Source organism: Lycorma delicatula, chromosome 5, assembly GCF_047948215.1.
Source record: "Lycorma delicatula isolate Av1 chromosome 5, ASM4794821v1, whole genome shotgun sequence".
Lineage (NCBI taxonomy): Eukaryota > Metazoa > Arthropoda > Insecta > Hemiptera > Fulgoridae > Lycorma > Lycorma delicatula.
This window is the reverse complement of record NC_134459.1, coordinates 94,224,141-94,242,933: the sequence shown is the minus strand read 5'-3', so window position 1 is coordinate 94,242,933 and position 18,793 is coordinate 94,224,141. Positions and strand designations below refer to the sequence as shown.

General features: G+C 26.7%; 1 protein-coding gene across 1 annotated transcript in view; it reads left to right on the top strand.

Annotated features, from left to right (window-relative positions):
* The first annotated feature begins 3,112 nt into the window (after positions 1 to 3,112).
* Positions 3,113 to 18,793, top strand: part of LOC142325707 (cytochrome P450 307a1-like) — a 31,988-nt gene continuing 16,307 nt past the window's right edge. The window contains exon 1 of the mRNA XM_075367737.1: positions 3,113 to 3,344. Coding sequence (XP_075223852.1) covers positions 3,113 to 3,344 — 232 coding nt within the window. The remainder of the gene's footprint in view (positions 3,345 to 18,793) is intronic.

Genomic DNA, 18,793 nt, shown 5'->3' with positions numbered 1-18,793 from the left:
TTTTTTATATTAACGGTTTCAAAATAACGCGAGTGTTAACGACAATCAGTTGTATAATATTTAAATGAGTATTTATTGATATAATGCGAAGTTTTGTAGCATTTAATAAAATTTAATAGGCGTCTGAACATGAAGTGCAAAATAAATAATAAGCCCCGAAACCGTAGAGGAATAAAAAAAGGATTCAAGGCAACAATCAGAAGGTAACAACTTTTTATATTGTATTGCATTAAAATGATCCTCTTTGGTCGATAAGCACGTCAGCCCTTGTCCGGGATTTTTTTATAGTTATTAAGCGAGAAACAGATTCGACAATCGACCGACAAAACAGGCAGAATCGTCCCTATCAAGTACAGTGAAGAAAGGACGCAGTACTCAAATAAGGCCCCCATATCCTTGATAACATACACATTGTTTAGGGATTCTTGTAAAAACTCTCAGATATCTATGAGGAAGAGTTCAAGGAAAGGGAAATTTAACTACTCTTTTTAAAATAATATCTCTGATACCCTTGAGGCGTCGGATGTACGTCCCACCCACAATCCCTCGAGGGATCTTTACCCAGATTAGAAGCAACGATTTTGTAGACCGGTTGAAATACATGTAGAAACAACTTTTTTATCATGCAGATATTAAATTCTGACCCTCACCTACGGTTAGGAAATTCCAAAAAAAGTCTGTCATTTGAATTATCTAACTATTAAGCCGGAAATATGTCAGTAAAATCTGTAGAGAATTTAATGATATTTGTTAGTTTAATTTAACAATGTTCTTCGTTAATTCCAGCAGTCTATTATAACCTTTTTTTAAATTTGTTAATAATTGGTATGTCTTAAGACAGAATACATTAAGTTTTAAATACGATAAAATATTGAGAATTCTAAATTTTTATTTGAATTAAAATATAAACAATCAAACAGATATTAGAAACATTTAATAAGTCACAGATAATGTAGCATTGATGAGGTTTTTTTCAGATACAGATGACACAATTTAAACAAAAATAAAAGTACTGAAAAAATGAAACGATTGTGAGCTTGGTTTTATAAAAACATTTTCAATAACCTTGAAAAGATACTCTTAAATACTAGAAGAAAATGTATCAGATGCAATTAAACACAAAATCTGAAATGAACTTGTTACCGAGTAACAATTTCTTTGTTTAGTATAAATGAAGATGTTATAGTTACCAAATACATCAGACCGCAGTAAACATTGTCAGTAAAATACAGTGCAAGAAAGAAAAAATAGAAACCTCTAAAAAAAGGAGACTTAAATGACAACTGTAAACAAAACCATTGTAGATGCTTAGCTTATAGACATTATTTAGGGAAATAAAAAAAGGTTATACTTTTCAGAGTAATGTACAATGGTGTAAATAATGTAGCTGTGTCTTTAGTACACAAAGTTTAATTAAATAATTTTGATACAGGATATAATTTGTAGAATATTATTGTTTAATATCTGTATCATAACCTGTGTTAAAAATATAAACTATACTAGTATTTACAAACTAAAAGTTAATTACAGAAAATTTAGGAACATTAAAATAATATTTATTAATTCGATTCATTCATTTGAATTTCTATTTAGAAATTTCTTTGGTTTTGAATTAAAATATTTCCATCGTATTTATATTTATTGAAATCATACAGTGTATTTAACTTAATAGCATTAACTAAAAAATAAATAAACACTTAAGATAGAAGGAAAGCCGAATATATAAATGTTCTATGAAATTCTGAATATCATTAATTGAAAAATTTAACTTAAACATCATTTTATATACCTTGAAATTTTAGTTATATATAATTTAATGTTTTGAGACTTATTTTTCAGAAAATTTAAGTCTATAACAAAAAAATAAAATATTTTTTTTTTGTTTTCAAATATCTTGTATATCAGAGAAACAAATGGTTGAAATACTAACATCGGTTTAATATGAAAATAATTGGATAACTAATAATAGACTATTATTTATTTTTTTTTAAATAAAAATAAATTGATAAATCTAAAGACTATCTTTTATAATGACTAAATCACCGATAAACTTTCTGATATAGTTTTCACGTTCATTTAGATACACAATATATATTCAGTCTTACGACAAACATGTAACAATACAAAAAAAAATTATTTATTATTGCAAGTATGCGTATTTAATTCGGCTGTCTATTATTCTTAATTTTACTTTAATTGTAAAAGTTTTTCTTTTATATATATGTATATATGACTATATAGTGAACAGTCGAAGATGTGTGCATGTTCACACGAAAACGTTAGGTAAGTCAGAGATGTACTAATTATTTACGGTTTTTTTTTCTTATATCTATTATTTTTAAAAGTATAAACAGTAAAATAGTTTTACTGTAATATTAAAATAATTTCTTGTTAACTATGAAAATACTATTTTGAATAGAATTTATTTACTTAAAATGTCATGCTCATATACAGTATTATGGTGTAATGTTGATAATATTGGACAATATTACATCAGTTATTAACATTTTTAGACATAATTTACTATTATTATAAAGGTAACTATGTAAATAAATAATAGCGAACATAGCTACGACAGCCAAACTTGCATGTTTTCGTTTTCAGTGCGAGATTCAATTTATAACAATTTAGGCCTAATATGATAACACGTTGAGGTATTTATAAATAATGATTAGCCGAATATAATTTACTACTGTATATATATATACATTACGAAAACAATGTAAACTTACCGGACCTGTTGCAAAAACGAAGGTAGAAAGGGTAGTCGATTTGCCGGGGATGACAACAACTAACCGGCATATACGATATAGTCTAACCTCTAACTGCAGTACTTATGACGAGAGGAAGAGTAGAGGGCTTTAATGCACAACCACCCCCACCCCTGTATGTCTGCTTTACCGCCGATTTGTCCTGACAATCCGTTTGAGGGGCCAGGGTGGAGGAGGGGGCGAGACCATAAGGAGGGGTAGCGGCTGCTCCTGCTGCAGACATGTCGTTGGTTACCGTCACGCTGGTTCTACTGGTCTTCCTGTGCTATCTCCTCAAGTGGAGACGTCTTCGAGCACCTCAACATGGACCTGCAAGACCTCCTGGACCTAAACCATGGATCATGCTCGGGGATTTACACCGTCTCGGCTCACATCCCAGTCCTTTTCAGGCGTTTACAGCACTTTCTAAAATCTATGGAGATATTTTCAGCCTTAAATTAGGTGCTTCTTCATGCGTCGTGGTTAATACGTTTCCTCTTATTAAAGAGGTACTTATCACAAGAGGGACACATTTTGGTGGACGCCCAGATTTTCTCCGTTTTCACGCACTGTTTGGTGGTGATAGAAACAACTGTAAGTATTCAGATATTTTTTAATTTTTTAATAAAAATAAAATTTATAATAATATATCTACATACATTAAAAAAAAAATATGTGTTATACATTAAAAATAAGCCTATAAATTTAAATTTATATAACAAATCAAATTAAGTGTTTAGATAAATCATAAAATTTTGTTTAATTACATATCTATAGGAGGGTGGAAGTAATTTATTGTTAATATTTTGAATATCATTTGTTAATTCATTTTAAATAATTGCTTGACAGTTTCTTTGCGTTCAAGTTTCTTAAAATAAAAAACGTAAAAGTTAAAAAATTAATATAGTATGTTCCAATATTTAAAGATCGTAATTTTATTTCGTAAAATCTCCAGTTTCATTTATATTAATAAAAAAAAAATATATATATATGTTAACAAAAAAAAATTAAGTATTTAATAATAACTATAAAAAGTGCAATATTTAATAAACAATAAATATATGTGTATTTAATATATTCAATAAATATGTGAAAAAATGTGCAATATTTGTGTTTTATTCTCATAATACAGTAAAAAAGAAAACATATGATTATCAATTAGTCACTTTACTTTTATTATTTTGATTTTAGTTTATTACTTATATTTAAACATACCTTTAATATCCATACATTTTGATAAAATGTGAAGACCTATCTTTGGACAGAAAAATCAGTATTTATAATCATAAACAAGTTAATAGTCACGCAGAAGTAAAATTTATACATCCATCGAATTTAGATAAAGATTCATTAAACGATTTGATTCTAATAATTTAAAACAGTGGAATGAATTACAACAATGAGGGATTTTTTTAATTAATTAATTGATGTTTTGACGATGATTAGCCGAATATTACGAACGAAAATTAAACGAACGAAAATTTTTATATAAAATTAATTTTTAAAAAGGTTTCTTAAAAAAGCATTTCTAACCCTTCGTCTTTTAATGTGATCATATTTAGGCGGATTGAGCTGATGTGTAAAGGAGCTTGTTTTAAAAATGTTAATTATTGATTACTATGAATATAAAAATATGTGATAGAAAATTCTATAATTTTTTTTAAATGTTTTTATTTTGTTAGTTTTATTATTATTATTATTTTTTTGTTCTACTAAGATTTTTTACTAAGGTAGTTTTAAGTTAAAAAATACGGTTATTTATTCATTTCAAACAAGAAATATTAAATTTGTATAAGAATACGCTAGTATAAAATAGTTTAATTTTAAGTACATTCATTGCCTATAGCTGTAAATGACTTTGTCATTTATAAAACTTTATAAATTACAAATAATTCCGATTAATTGTAAAAAAAAGATCATGCACATTCATATTTGGATTGAAATTTTTAGTATTTATTAAAACTATTATTGCTGTTGACCGTAGATGTAAATACAAAAACGAACTTTCTATTTGTGATGAGCACCTATTAATATAAACCAAAATGTTTTCATAGAAATAAATCACATGATTTTTTTAATAAAATAATGTTGTTTTTCTTCTTTTTTTTATAAAACTTCATTAAGATATTGTGTAATAAGAATATTTATTCTTAGCATATACAGCATCTGCAGACAGTTTTCGCAGATTATTTTAAATAATTTTTTTTTAAGAAGTTTGATTGCTTGCCATTTCTGGAAAAATTATTGATGAGAGCAGAAAATTTAAAGGGTTTTCAACAAAAAAAAAATCGCTTAAAAATAGTTTCTTCATTATTGGAATAATTTTCTATGCTTATGGATATATAAGAGAACTTTTCTTACCCAAGAAAATTTTGTGGTCAACCGAATCCCGTTTATTCCTTTTATTTTGAATAATTCTAAATCGTTGATTTTCAATAAAACTTTATCATTAATAATTTTGTCTAAAAGTTCTGAAAATAAAATATCATTATTCGAATATTTCCATTATTATTATATATATATATACATAAATCATTAAATTATTACCTGAACACTTAAAAAATAATAATAAAAAACAAGTTTGTTTATGCATGGTAAAGCAAGTGTTAAGAGCTATTCAGATATGTAGATGTTAAGTATTCTAAGAAAGCACAGCTGTGTAGAAACATCACTTCATTATACTAGTTTTGAGTAATTAAACAATAATAATCTCATAGAATTTATACACTATAATGTTTAACTATGAAACAAGATATTTGAATTGCAGTAGAATTTCTTGTTTATTATAATTTTGCATGATGTTAATATAAAAAAAGAGTGTGAATTTTTTGTCATAAAATTCTTTCCTGTGAAAGAGTAATTTCTAAAACATTTATGGGATGAGCCTACGAATTTCTTACCAAAATTTAGGATGAAAAAATTATATTAATATAAATAGGTCCTTATTTCTTTTAATAATAAAAATTTGTCGTGTGATTTCGATTGAAAAAAAATTGAGTAACGATATGGTTTACTTGGTCGATTCCATTTTTCCTATAGGGATCTCATTTTAATACGAGACGAGACGTTTTTATCCTGCAACGAATTCTACACATGAATTCAGTTAGATACGAAACACTACTAAGAATACTATTTAAAAATAAGTTGTGATACATTTTGTTCATAACATCGCTTTCGTTGAAATCTAGTATATAAATGGTTTGCAAAAACATTAGCTCAACGTACGTATGTTTAGGCATAGTGCTCCTAAATAATTTTTTTTTTTGTAGAAAAAAGAATGATCACTAATTTTTAAAATAAATTCGGAGATAAATCTCTGATTTGAAAAAGTGTTGTTGTATGCATGGACAGTGTTCAATATAAATATTAAATAAATTATGAAAAATACTTGACCGAGATATGTTTTATAACCCACCGAGTTAGTCTAGTGGTGAGCTCGTCTTCCCAAATCAGCTGATTTGGATGTCAAGAGTTCCAGCGTTCAAGTCCTAGTAAAGCCAGTTATTTTTACACGGATTTGAATACTAGACCGTGGATACCGGTGTTCTTTGGTGGTTGGGTTTCAATTAACCACACATCTCAGGAATGGTCGAACTGAGACTGTACAAGACTACACTCATACATATCATCTTTATTCGTCCTCTGAAGTATTACCTGAAAGGTAATTACCGGAGGATAAACATAAAAAAGAAAGAAGGGATATGTTTTATAGATATGTAAAAAATTGCCTATGTATAAAGTTTTGAGGCTCAAAAACTCCAAACTACTACATCAGTTTCATTGAAATGTAAAATTTGATGTAAATTGGTTGAATTTTTCCTGAGTCGTTCTTGACCGATAAGGATCAGCTGATCTAGGTCGGACCATTTCTGAAGTCTGAATATTTTTGTAGTAGTTTCTATGTGACTTTAATGCGCTCCAATAGAAAAAAAAGTGCTAATCGAATCATAAACATATAATTCTTATTTATCTAATAAAATGAATTTAAAGGTGTCGAAAAACCAAATTTTAAAGATTACTGAGATAGCGTCGTCGCCTCACTGTCATTATCATATTTGCCAGAGGGGACGCTAGTGATGCCCCTCGATTTGTTTTGAACTATTACTTTTAGCGGAAAAAATAAATTCGGTAATTTTGTATAAATCTGTATTGTAATCTAAATTGTATTTTGTATAAATCTATTTATTTAATCTACAATCTGTAATTTTTTTAGATTAAAAAAATAAAATTTTTATTAAAATGTGTCTGTAATTTTTTTAGATTTTTCTTCTGATATATATTACATTTTTTGTTACTTCGGAACAATTCATACGTATAAACCTACTGACGTTTTTCAGTTACATATGAATTAAATAGATATCAAAATAATTAAAAGGAATAAATATTTTAGAAGTTGAACAGATAGAGGTTTATTAATTATAATTCTGTTTCCCCTTTAAATTAAAAAGGAAATTTAGAAACAAACCAAAAATACTAAAAGATAGCTAAAATCTAAAAATTTTTTATTCTTCTTACTCTTCATCTGGTTTAGTTATTTAAATTCATGTTTTTACAGGGCAGATTTGTTTTGACAATATATTTATCACAGCAGAAAAATAAAGTAAAATATTTAACTTAAATTTGTCTTTTATCTCACAAGAATATTTTTGGGAGTTCTTCCAGATATCTTTAAGTTCGAAATCAAAATAATATACTATAGTATTAAAACAAATTCTTCTCGAGTTAACTATCTGAAGGTGGAATATCTCTAAAAATATTTCTTCTTAGAAATTTGAAGTAAAAATATTTTACCTTATATTTCTGCTTTATTGGATTCGGTTGTTATAATAGGTTTACATAAATTTGTAATAAAAAATCATTAAGTTTACCTAAGTGTTATACAGAATGTTAATAAATAAAAATCATAATTATGGAAAGTGGTTCAATATATTAAAAAAATCTTATGTGGATACCACATGACTTCTTTGAACGTCTATTAAATTACATATACACATTTTTTTTAAATGAAAAGTACGTAAAAATTTATTTCATTAATAACTTTTTCATAATTGTTTTTATTGCTATTATTGAATTATTATTTATCTCATTTTTTTTTACAGTCAGAGGTTAATAATTATTAATAAATCAATATATTTAAATTTAAAAAAAGTTAAACAAAAAACAAAAGTTAAACAAAAAAGTGAAACAAAAAGTTTAAACAAAAGAAAAGCAGATGAAGTTTGATTCGAACCGTTGTGCTTTCCCCTTGTAAGATTCAAATATTTCATTAATTAAAATTTCATTTGGCTGTAATTCTGGAACCAGTGAAAATAAGTACCACTTATGATATTGTTGAAAAGCTTATTACTGCATTTAAGAAAAATACATTTTTGGACACTTTTGGTTCAGTCGATTGCAATTAAAAGGGGAGGTGCACAACTAGATATTAAAACAGTCCTAAATCCAAAATTTCAACTTTCTACGGCTAATCGTTTTTGAGTTATGCGAGATACAGACGTCACGCTGAAACTAGTCAAAATGGAATCAGGGATGGTCAAAATGGATATTTCCGTTGAAATATGAAAACCGAAATTAATCACAATACTTTCTTCATTTCGAAGAAGGAAGTAAAAAAAAAAAAATCAACCAAAAAGTTCATATAAAACTTATGTTAAAAAACACTTTTCTAGTCTATATTTTAATAGGTTTTGTTTAACATAATACACACCAAAAATTAAGTTGATATCTTCATCGGTTACTGAAAAATTAAAAGAATAGTAAATTTCATTGTTTCCCCATTTTAACCCTATAAACTCAATTCAAAAAATTCTTTCTCAATGTGCACTAACACCGTAAAAAGAACGTGTATACAAATTTTTGTAATTTTATTTATCTTCAGTCGTTATTGCTAGGCGTTGATTATGAAAAACTCACGACATGCTATATATAAATAATAGATGACAAAAATTGATTATTTTATTTTATTTTATATAATATAACACACAAATTATCAGTCGTATCATGAGAATTTTAGATCAAATCAAAATGTTATTGGATTTACTGAAAATTAAAAATAACTCAATTACATTCTTATTAAGAATTAGGTCATTATTTATCTTTAAATATTCTTTGAATTCTAAAGGAATGTTTCATTTATGTTGCGTGTTAAAATGCGCGAGCACATATGTCTATTATATTTACCTTTTTCACATTAGTAATACATATAATATATATATTATTTTATTATAAATAATTTACTTCTTTCAGTTAAGTGGTTCTAAACGAATAATTTAAAATTATGCTATAAAATTTGAGTTTTAATTATTTATAATAATAAGTGTATAAGCTATATAAGTATTTAACAATCTAAATACTACTACATTTATGTATAAAATTTCTGAAATTATCCTCGTTTTAAGATTTAATTATGGATGTATACTAGTAATAATTTTTCTTTATTTAGATAAACATTATAAAATTATACTACCGTTATCATATTACGTTAATGTACGTAATATTTCTAAACATAAAGTAGCAAACATAGATTAAATTTTTTTATTTTTTTATTTCGGATTATTGTAAGGTAGAATTTTTTTAAATAAAAATTTTAACATAAAAGTTATTAAACTACTCATTAAATTTAAGTCTATTATTTAATAAGAATATTTTTAATATTAATAAGCCTATAAAAAAAAAATTGTATAAATCGTTTCAATTGTACGTGTTTCAATCAGAAACACGTCGAAAAAACTTGAAGGAATACAGATAAACGACATGAAAAAACATTACCAAGAGTTAATTAATTGTTACCCTTTCAGGAATGCAGAAATATCAGGAATGTCTATTACACTAAGTTTTCCAGCTAATTTTTTTTTTTAATTTCCCGCCAAAATTTTTTGAGTATCAGAATAACATAATCAGGTTTATCATCACTCAACGACAATCTTATACTAAGAGAAAATGACAACGAATAATTTAAAACTACCTTTAAATCTTGTACATAGACAGTAGATAGAAATTTATAGATTAATTAATTTATATATAGATTAACCTTTCACTTATTTTTCTTCCATAAAACATTTGTTTGAAAAAACACAAAGCAAATATCATATGAACTTCTTTTTCTTCTAAAAAGAAAACTGTCCAGTTTTTGAAAGGTTAAAATAGATAAAATAATTAATAAATAGTCTAGAATTGAAAACCTTTCCTTTTATTTGAAATTGGTTTAGAAAATTAATAAAATTCTTTAAAAAGCTAGCTTTTAAATTATGTCTGATTCATAAAACTGAATCAATCAAGATATGTACATGAATTTACTTTGTAGGATGATTGGATAAAAATATATTTAAACAATGCTATTAGTTTTAAAATAATCCAGTAACTATTATGTTGTTATTCGGGTGCCTGTTAGTCTTAACAAAGTGATGGCAATTAAAGTTACCATCTCATATAACCTACACAGGCACACGACTACATCATAAAAAGTAAAAGTAATATTAAATTTCACATCGCTAACTGAAAAAATGCCTGTAAGACAAGAAAAAAAAACTTGCGTAACAATTTTTTGTTGGTTTTTCATAATTATTCTAGGTAAATGTGGAAAATAAGTAGTCAGGTTGTTTGTGTTTTTAATAATTACTTTATTTAAATATTTTCTGCTGTTTCCGTAACTTTACCATTCCATATACTAATCATCTAGGTACAATAATGGTATAATTATTTTTTTGTTTTTTAGAAATGTTTGCTACTTAAATAGAAATTTTAATGTTAATGAATGATAATTTACATGCATGTAAACGCATGGGTGTGCTAGTCGCGATGCATTCCTGCTTCCTTTTGCTGAGCAAATTTTTCGCTTTTATCTTGAGAAAGATAATTTTTTTACTTCCTTGTACAAAGTAAAGGAAGTATTGTAATCGCGAAAAATTTCGGTTTTCAGATTTCAACGGAAATATCCATTTTGATTGTTCCTGATTCCATTTAGCCTAGTTTCAGCGTGACGTCTGTACGTACGTATGTATCTCGCATAACTCAAAAACGATTAGCCGTAGAAAGTTGAAATTTTGGATTTAGGACTATTGTAATATCTAGTTGTGCATCCTCCCTTTTGATTGCAATCGACTGAACCAAAAGTGGCCAAAAAAGTCCAAAATCCAAAACATTTGGATTTTGGGCTTTTTCTTAACTGCAGTAGTAAGCACTTATTGAGAGCTTTTCAACAATATCATAAGTGGTACTTATTTTCACTGGTTCCAGAGTTATAGCCAAATGAAATTTTAATTAATGAAATATTTGGATCTTACAAGGGGAAGGCACATCAGTTCGAAACTGACTTCATCTCCTTTTATTAACTTTTTTCTTAATTTCAATATATTGATTTATTAATAATTATTAACCTCCGATCGAAAAAAGTCAGAAGTTATTAATAAAATAAAATTTTATGTAATTTTCATTTTAATTCAAACATTTTTACAGAGATTAATAAATCAATATATTTAAATTAGGAAAAAATGTTTAAATATATGTATATGAAGTCGGATTCGAACCGATCTGTGCATGGTTACGGACCGACACGTTCTTACTTACACCACATAAATGCTGAAACGTAAATTAATATATAAACTAAAATAAAATGCTGTTACGCACACCACAAAAAGTGATACAATCTACCACAATGTAATTGTGTAATTGTCCACTTTATTAAAGAACTGGAGAATCTTATCTCACTTTCAAATGAAATAAGTTTAAATGAAGAGCAACAAAAAATGTGTAATGTAATTTAATAAGCGTACAAGGGAGTCATGTGGTGTCCGCATCAAATTTTTCGAAATCATTTCAAGATGCAAGAAGTGTTTCTTTTTTACTGTTTTATCGAATACTATCATTAAAATTTGAAAATATCGTAATTTTTAAATTTTATCCATTTTGATAGCGCCACCCCATCTAAATAAGACAATTTAATATAGCTTATGTTACTTCCAGTTCAAAGACGTGTTACTACTCAAACTTTGGCTGTGGCTGTGGTTCGATTTGTGAAGGTATAGAAGGAAACAAACAAACATTACAGTTAAATACATTCCACTACAATCGTCCCGAATTTGATAATTTTATTTTATTTTTTTAAACAAATTTCTCTGTTCTGGTGGTACCGAAGCACCAGAGTAGTAGTGGTAGTTTTTCCAGATAATTTAAGTGAAAGATTAAAAATTTGTATAGTAAAAATAATATGGTTATTAAACTACATGAAAACTTTTTATTCTTTGTCGTTTTCATTACTTAATGTTGAATTGTTATAAGATAATTATACGAGAATATATATATTACTATCCCCGTCGCGGCTTCGCCCGTGCTATATGGTTACTTGCGTTACCCGTCGCGGTCAGTGGATATTTAGCAGGTCAGGAAAATTGGTTAGAAAATGTAAGAAAAGATAATACATATTCCACAGTCCATAGAGATTTACTTATCACTCTACGCTTCTCTATTTACATTATTTCTCAGTACTTCCTTTCATAATTTTATATAAATTAAAAAGGATTCTCTCTCTCTCTCTCTCTCTCTGTGTGTCTATATATTTATCTCTCTCTCCTTTACACTTCATACAAACATTTTTTTTTCATAGCGGCAGCTGCTTATAAACCTATCCGTATTTTAAATTAAAACATGAAGTAAAAATATAATCTAAAAAAATTAAGAATTTAAAACAAAAATAAGTTTTCAATTTTCCTTTAAAGTGCTTTTTTTATTGGTACAAAATAACAACAATTACTATCAACGTACCAGTCCTTTTCGGGCTGACGTAAAAATATCAAAATATAAAAAGGAATTGAAAAAATAATATTTTTAAATTTGTAGTGGGTTTTTTTTATAGATTGGTTTTATTATGCGTATCTGCTTTAAAAAAGGTATATTACATTATTTGTTATCAACTTGTGAAAGTATTTGAGTTACAGTTTTAAAATAGTGGGTTCATCTCAACAATAGATCAATTTATTAAAAAAAAAATGTTTTTTTTAATGATTTTAATGCAAATAAAATCGGTCCTAGTTTTAAATAAGCTTCAAAACTATCCTCTGAAAAGTACTGTATAGTTAAAAATTATAAGTTTTACAACTGTTAAACGATATTTTTTCAAGTTTTAAGAACTGATTACTAAAGTACATTATAAAAATAATAAACAAATAGCACTGAGTTTTTAATTGAATAAGATATTAAAATCCGTCCAAAACAAAATGGTTATAAGCGTGAAATACAAACCATTCCCGAAATAAAGTATAAATTATTATACTTTCCTGAGGAATTACAAGACCATAGGCAGGATTGTTGTAGAAAATGAGAAGTTATTACCTGCATTTTTTTTACTGATTTTAATAAAGGATTGCATTTCAGAATTCCTAATCGATATTTTCCCGTGTGGAAAATTTATTCCATCTACATTGGTTTTGATTAAATATATCTAATATTCATACCTGGATGATGGCTTTTGGTTTTTTTTTATTTATTAAAACTACATGATATGTATTTATTTAAGAAAGATAATCAAGACGATAATTATGTGAAATATCTGGTTTGAATTTATTTGTTTCGTAACGATTAAATACATATTTTTTAACAAATATTTCTATAAAGTGTCTATTTAAATATTATTTTAATAATAAAAAAAAATTGTGTAGTTTTTCTTTTTAAAATAGAAATTAAATTTAAGATTCTATGTAAATACTGAATTTTACTTTTTCGGCACTCTTACTAGTTTAAATTGGTAACAAGTTTAGACCTCTGAAAGCATTGTTACGTAAATGCTTTTTTTTAGATATCTATGAATTTCACGAGTGGTTTGTTTTGAAGGATACTTTTTTTAGTTTTTTATTTTGAGAAATTATTTTTCATGCATTTGATTGATGTAAGAAAAAAAATTATAACAAAATTTAAATTCATACAATTCTTAAAAAACTAACTGAGAATTTTTATTACTTATTAAAATATATATATATATTTTATAATAATAAATTTCAGATGTGTTATAGTATCTATTTTATAAATTCTAATTGTTTCTATTTATTTGTTCGTTGATAAAAAAATAATATATAAGCATGATTTGTTTTTAAATATAAGTAATACGCGTCTTATGAAATATAAACAATTTTTTTGTTACCTTAAGTAAAAGTAAAACCAATACTGTATAAAAGAAGCAAAAATCTTTACCAAGATTTATTAAATATCTCAATTTTTTCATGGAGTAATTTTTCTGTAGATAAAAAATCAATTCTATTTAAACAAATTTGTTTATCCGCGTTTTCGTAAATTCTAATATTTTGTTTAAATACTAATATTTACGAGTAATGAGTGATAGTAATTATATTAATATAATAAATTACATTTAATATATTTATAAAAATATAAATTAATAAATATTTATTAAAAATTATTTTAAAAACTCAATTTAATTTTCGAGCCATTTGAACTCTGGTAAACCTTTTTTGATGTTCAATGATAAAACTGAGTTTTTCTCATTTATGTCAGCTAGTTTAATTAAGTAGTCTTCCTTATGTCTATCTGTTCTTTTATGTCGGCCAGTTTCTACTTTCTGATTCACTGCAGTATCCTGGCGCGGATAAGGAACAAAGAACTGGTTCACAAATAAAAAATCTATTCGCTATCGAAAGAAATAACACATGTTAAAATTTTAAAAAATAATTCGTATTAATATTATTTAATGAGGGAGAACCTTCATTAGGAACTTTTAAGAAATTTTCAGGAAAATTTTTTAAATTTATTTTATTCTTGTCTTTAAAATTATTTAGTTAAAATGCCATAAGAGCATGTAATTTTTTTCCGACCGAAAGATTAAAGAATCTCTTGTTAGGTTTTAAAAATAAAATTTGTTAAAGTTTTATCATTATGCTTATTTTTCTGTCTTGAAATCATTACCTGGAACATATCAGTGAATATATCATTAAAAAATCTGATGTGGACATCACATAATTTCCTTCTACGCCTATTAAATTACATATACACATTTTTTGCTGCACTTCATTTAAACTTATTTCATATATCATTAAACTTATTTCTTATATCATTAAAAAATCTGATGTGGACATCACATAATTTCCTTCTACGCCTATTAAATTACATATACACATTTTTTGCTGCACTTCATTTAAACTTATTTCATTTGAAGGTGAGATACGATTCTCCAATTCTTTAATAAAGTGGACAGTTACACAATTGCACTGTGGTGGACATCACATTGCATCACATTTTTGTGATGTCCGTATCAGCATTTTATATTAGTTTATATATTAATTTTTGTTTCAGTAGTTATTGGGTTAAGTGAGAACGTGTCGGATCCATAACCATGCACGCATCGGTTCGAATCCGACTTCATTTGCATATATTTTTAATTTAAATATATTGATTTATTAATAATTATTAACTTCTGATTGTAAAAAAGGTTTTACAATAAATAATAATTAAAAAATAACAAGAAAAACAATTTTGAAAAAATCAGAAGTTATTAGTGAAGTAAAATTTTACGTACTTTTAAAAATGTGTATATTTATTTTAGGCGTACAAGGACTCATGTGGTGTACACATCAGATTTTCTTAAAATAAAAGTACATAAAATTTTATTTCATTAATAACTTCTGATATTTTTTTATTGTTATTATTGAATTATTATTTATCGTAAATTATTTTTACAATCAGAGGTTAATAATTATTAATAAATCAATATATTTAAATTAAAAATGAAGTTAAAAAAAGGAGATGAAGTCAATTTCGAACTGATGTGCTTTCCCCTTGTAAGACCCAAATATTTCATTAATTAAAATTTCATTTGGCTGTAACTCTGGAACCACTGAAAATAAGTACCACTTATGATATTGTTGAAAAGCGCTCAATAAGTGCTTATTACTGCAGTTAAGAAAAATTCCAAAATCCAAATGTTTTGGATTTTGGACTTTTTTGGCCACTTTTGGTTCAGTCGATTGCAATCAAAAGGGGAGGTGCACAACTAGATATTACAACAGTCCTAAATCCAAAATTTCAACTTTCTACGGCCAATCGTTTTTGAGTTATGCGAGATACATACGTACGTACAGACGTCACGCTGAAACTAGTCAAAATGGAATCAGGAATTGTCAAAATGGATATTTCCGTTGAAATCTTAAATTATTTTAACTTTACGGCATGAACCACTTAAATCAATCTGTGTCCGGTCATCTTCGATTACGCGATTCTTCGAGTACGTGATTTCGCGCACTGTTTTGTTCTTTCGAATTTCGCAGTAGATTTATAATTAATTACCATTTGTTCTGATCTCTCCCTTCTTTGTTCATCCGCAAATACCCTTTACATCGTGTGTTTGTCTGTTTTTGGCCTAAATCTTATTTTCTTGTCCTATAGTTTCTTGATGTTCTGTCTTGTTTTGTAAATCTTCCAGTGTTATTCCCAATTCCACTCTTATTTCCTTGATCCATCCTTCTCTTTGCTTCCGATTCCAAAGCTTCTCTACAATTCTTCTTATCAATCTGGTTTCTGGTGTTCTTATGAGATGCTCAAAGAAAGATATTCTCTTCTTAAGTATCGTACCTGTAATGGGCTCTAGCTCCCTGTACACCACTTCATTTGGCATTATCCACCATTGTCTTTCTGTTTCTTGTTTATACAAGTCATTTTCAAACAATGAAATTATTCCTGTAAAGACCTTTTAGAGCAAATTATCAGCATCTTCTTCAATGAGTTTCCGATAACGCTGTTGTTAATAACACCCGACTTAAAAAGGTTAAGAAACCTCTTAAATATATACGCGTAATAATGCCCAAGTATAAAATAATTAATTCGATCTGCCGTTTTTATCAAATTTATAGTATTTGTAAATTTTATTAAAAATAAACTTAAACAAACTAATTTTACATAGATTGAATATTATTATTCAATTACATACTTGAAGATTTTTCTAACAACTGGTTGACATTAACAACAGCGATAAATACTTCAATTGAAGAATGTGCTGATAATTATCTTAGAAAGATTTTTTATAAGAATAATTTTAAACTTACTAGTTGTTTATTAAGAAATGCTATAAACAGGAAGTGCAAACTGGCGAAAGAAGAGTGGATTAAAGAAAAGTGTTCAGAAGTGGAAAGAAAAATGAACACTGGTAAAATAGACGGAGCATACAGGAAAGTTAAGGAATTAATTTAAATGTCAGGAAAAGATTTTTGTAAGTGTATGTTTGGAGTGTCGCTTTATATGGAAGTGAAACTTGGACAATCTGAGTATCTGAGAAGAAAAGATTAGAAGCTTTTGAAATGTTGTGCTATAGGAGAATGTTAAAAATCAGATGGGTGGATAAAGTGACAAATGAAGAGGTATTGCGGCAAATAGATGAAGAAAGAAGCATTTGGAAAAATATAGTTAAAAGAAGAGACAGACTTATAGGCCACATACTAAGGCATCCTGGAATAGTCGCTTTAATATTGGAAGGACAGGTAGAAGGGAAAAATTGTGTAGGTAGGCCACGTTTGGAATATGTAAAAGAAATTGTTAGGGATGTAGGATGTAGAGGGTATACTGAAATGAAACGACTAGCACTAGATAGGGAATCTTGGAGAGCTGCAACAAACCAGTCAAATGACTGAAGACAAAAAAAAAAGAAAGTTGTTTATAATTTTATTATAGTAGGATATTATATATACCTGAAAAAGGCAGTCATACGACCCGCCGTGAAAATGTTACATGGTTTATGTTTCGTTACACATAATTTTGTTAAATGTTTTTGGAAATTTTAATTAAATAACTTTCGTGAATTTAGCATGCTAACAACAAAAACGTTTTCAACGAAAAGCTTCAAAATCCTGAACATTTTTTATCTGTTTCTTGAATTTGATTTTTAACACCGCTCTAACCCCAATGTTTTCATTTTTTATCCCCAAAACACAAATATAATTTTAGATAAATTGTTCGTATCAAGAAGTATAAATCGTTCAAATAAATGAATCGTTCGTGCGCGACGCGCAGGGTACGCTTGCGCCAATAGCAGCTAAAATAAAAATGTGAGCACATACAACAAACAAACCCACCATCCTTTTTTATTGGAAAGGTAAGTATTCACGATTTTATATGTTGTTCAACATATGTTAATATTTTTTATTCGAACTGTGTCCGAATAAAAAATTCGGACAAAATAATAAATAAAAATAATAAAAATTTCTGCTGAATTTTAAGCGTGAAAGGCAAAAGAAAAAATTCGTTTTATTATGAATTATTAGAAAGATTCTCCCCCCTCCTGTATAATTGTTTTAACTTATTGTTTATAATAAAGATTTCAGTTAGGTTAGGATATGTTCGTTTTACAAGTTACGTAAAAACAGTTCGATTAAATAATATTTCTTTGTGTATAACTTTATAATGACAAGTTGCTGAGTTATACATTTATTTTTTTTTTTAATAAGTCTTAACCTCTTATACAAAATTATAAATCCTTCGTAAATATATTTTTTTAAAGGAAGGTATCTGACTAGGCTTGTTTAACAAAATGGAATGATTAAATTATTAATTATATATTCTAAACAACTTATTTATCAGAATGATATTAATATTTAAAATTAACCGATTGTATGTTATGTTTATACAATATTACATTATCAATTATTTAATACAAAAGTTAAAAAATATATTATGATATTAAAAGAAATAACTTTATGATAACGAAACGTATAATTTCTTCGATAAACGATAATTTTGATAAATAAAAAAGAAATTTTCAGATATTTTGTTGGTAGGATTTTTTACGTTATATAGTGTGTTAGATAATAGAAAAACATGTGCTCTATATCATTGTAAAGATTCGTGAAATAAATTAAAATTTTTTCCTCTTAAAAAAATAATAATTACAATGCTTTCTTTATGTGAAAAGGATTGCCTGCCATTAATCCAAGATTTATAAATCATGCATCCCTTTTAAACGTTTTTGCCAAATACTATTTCTTTTACAAAGGTCAAATTATTTTTTCTAAATAGTTTCTTTCTTAATCTGGTTAAGCAAACAGAAATTATCTTGT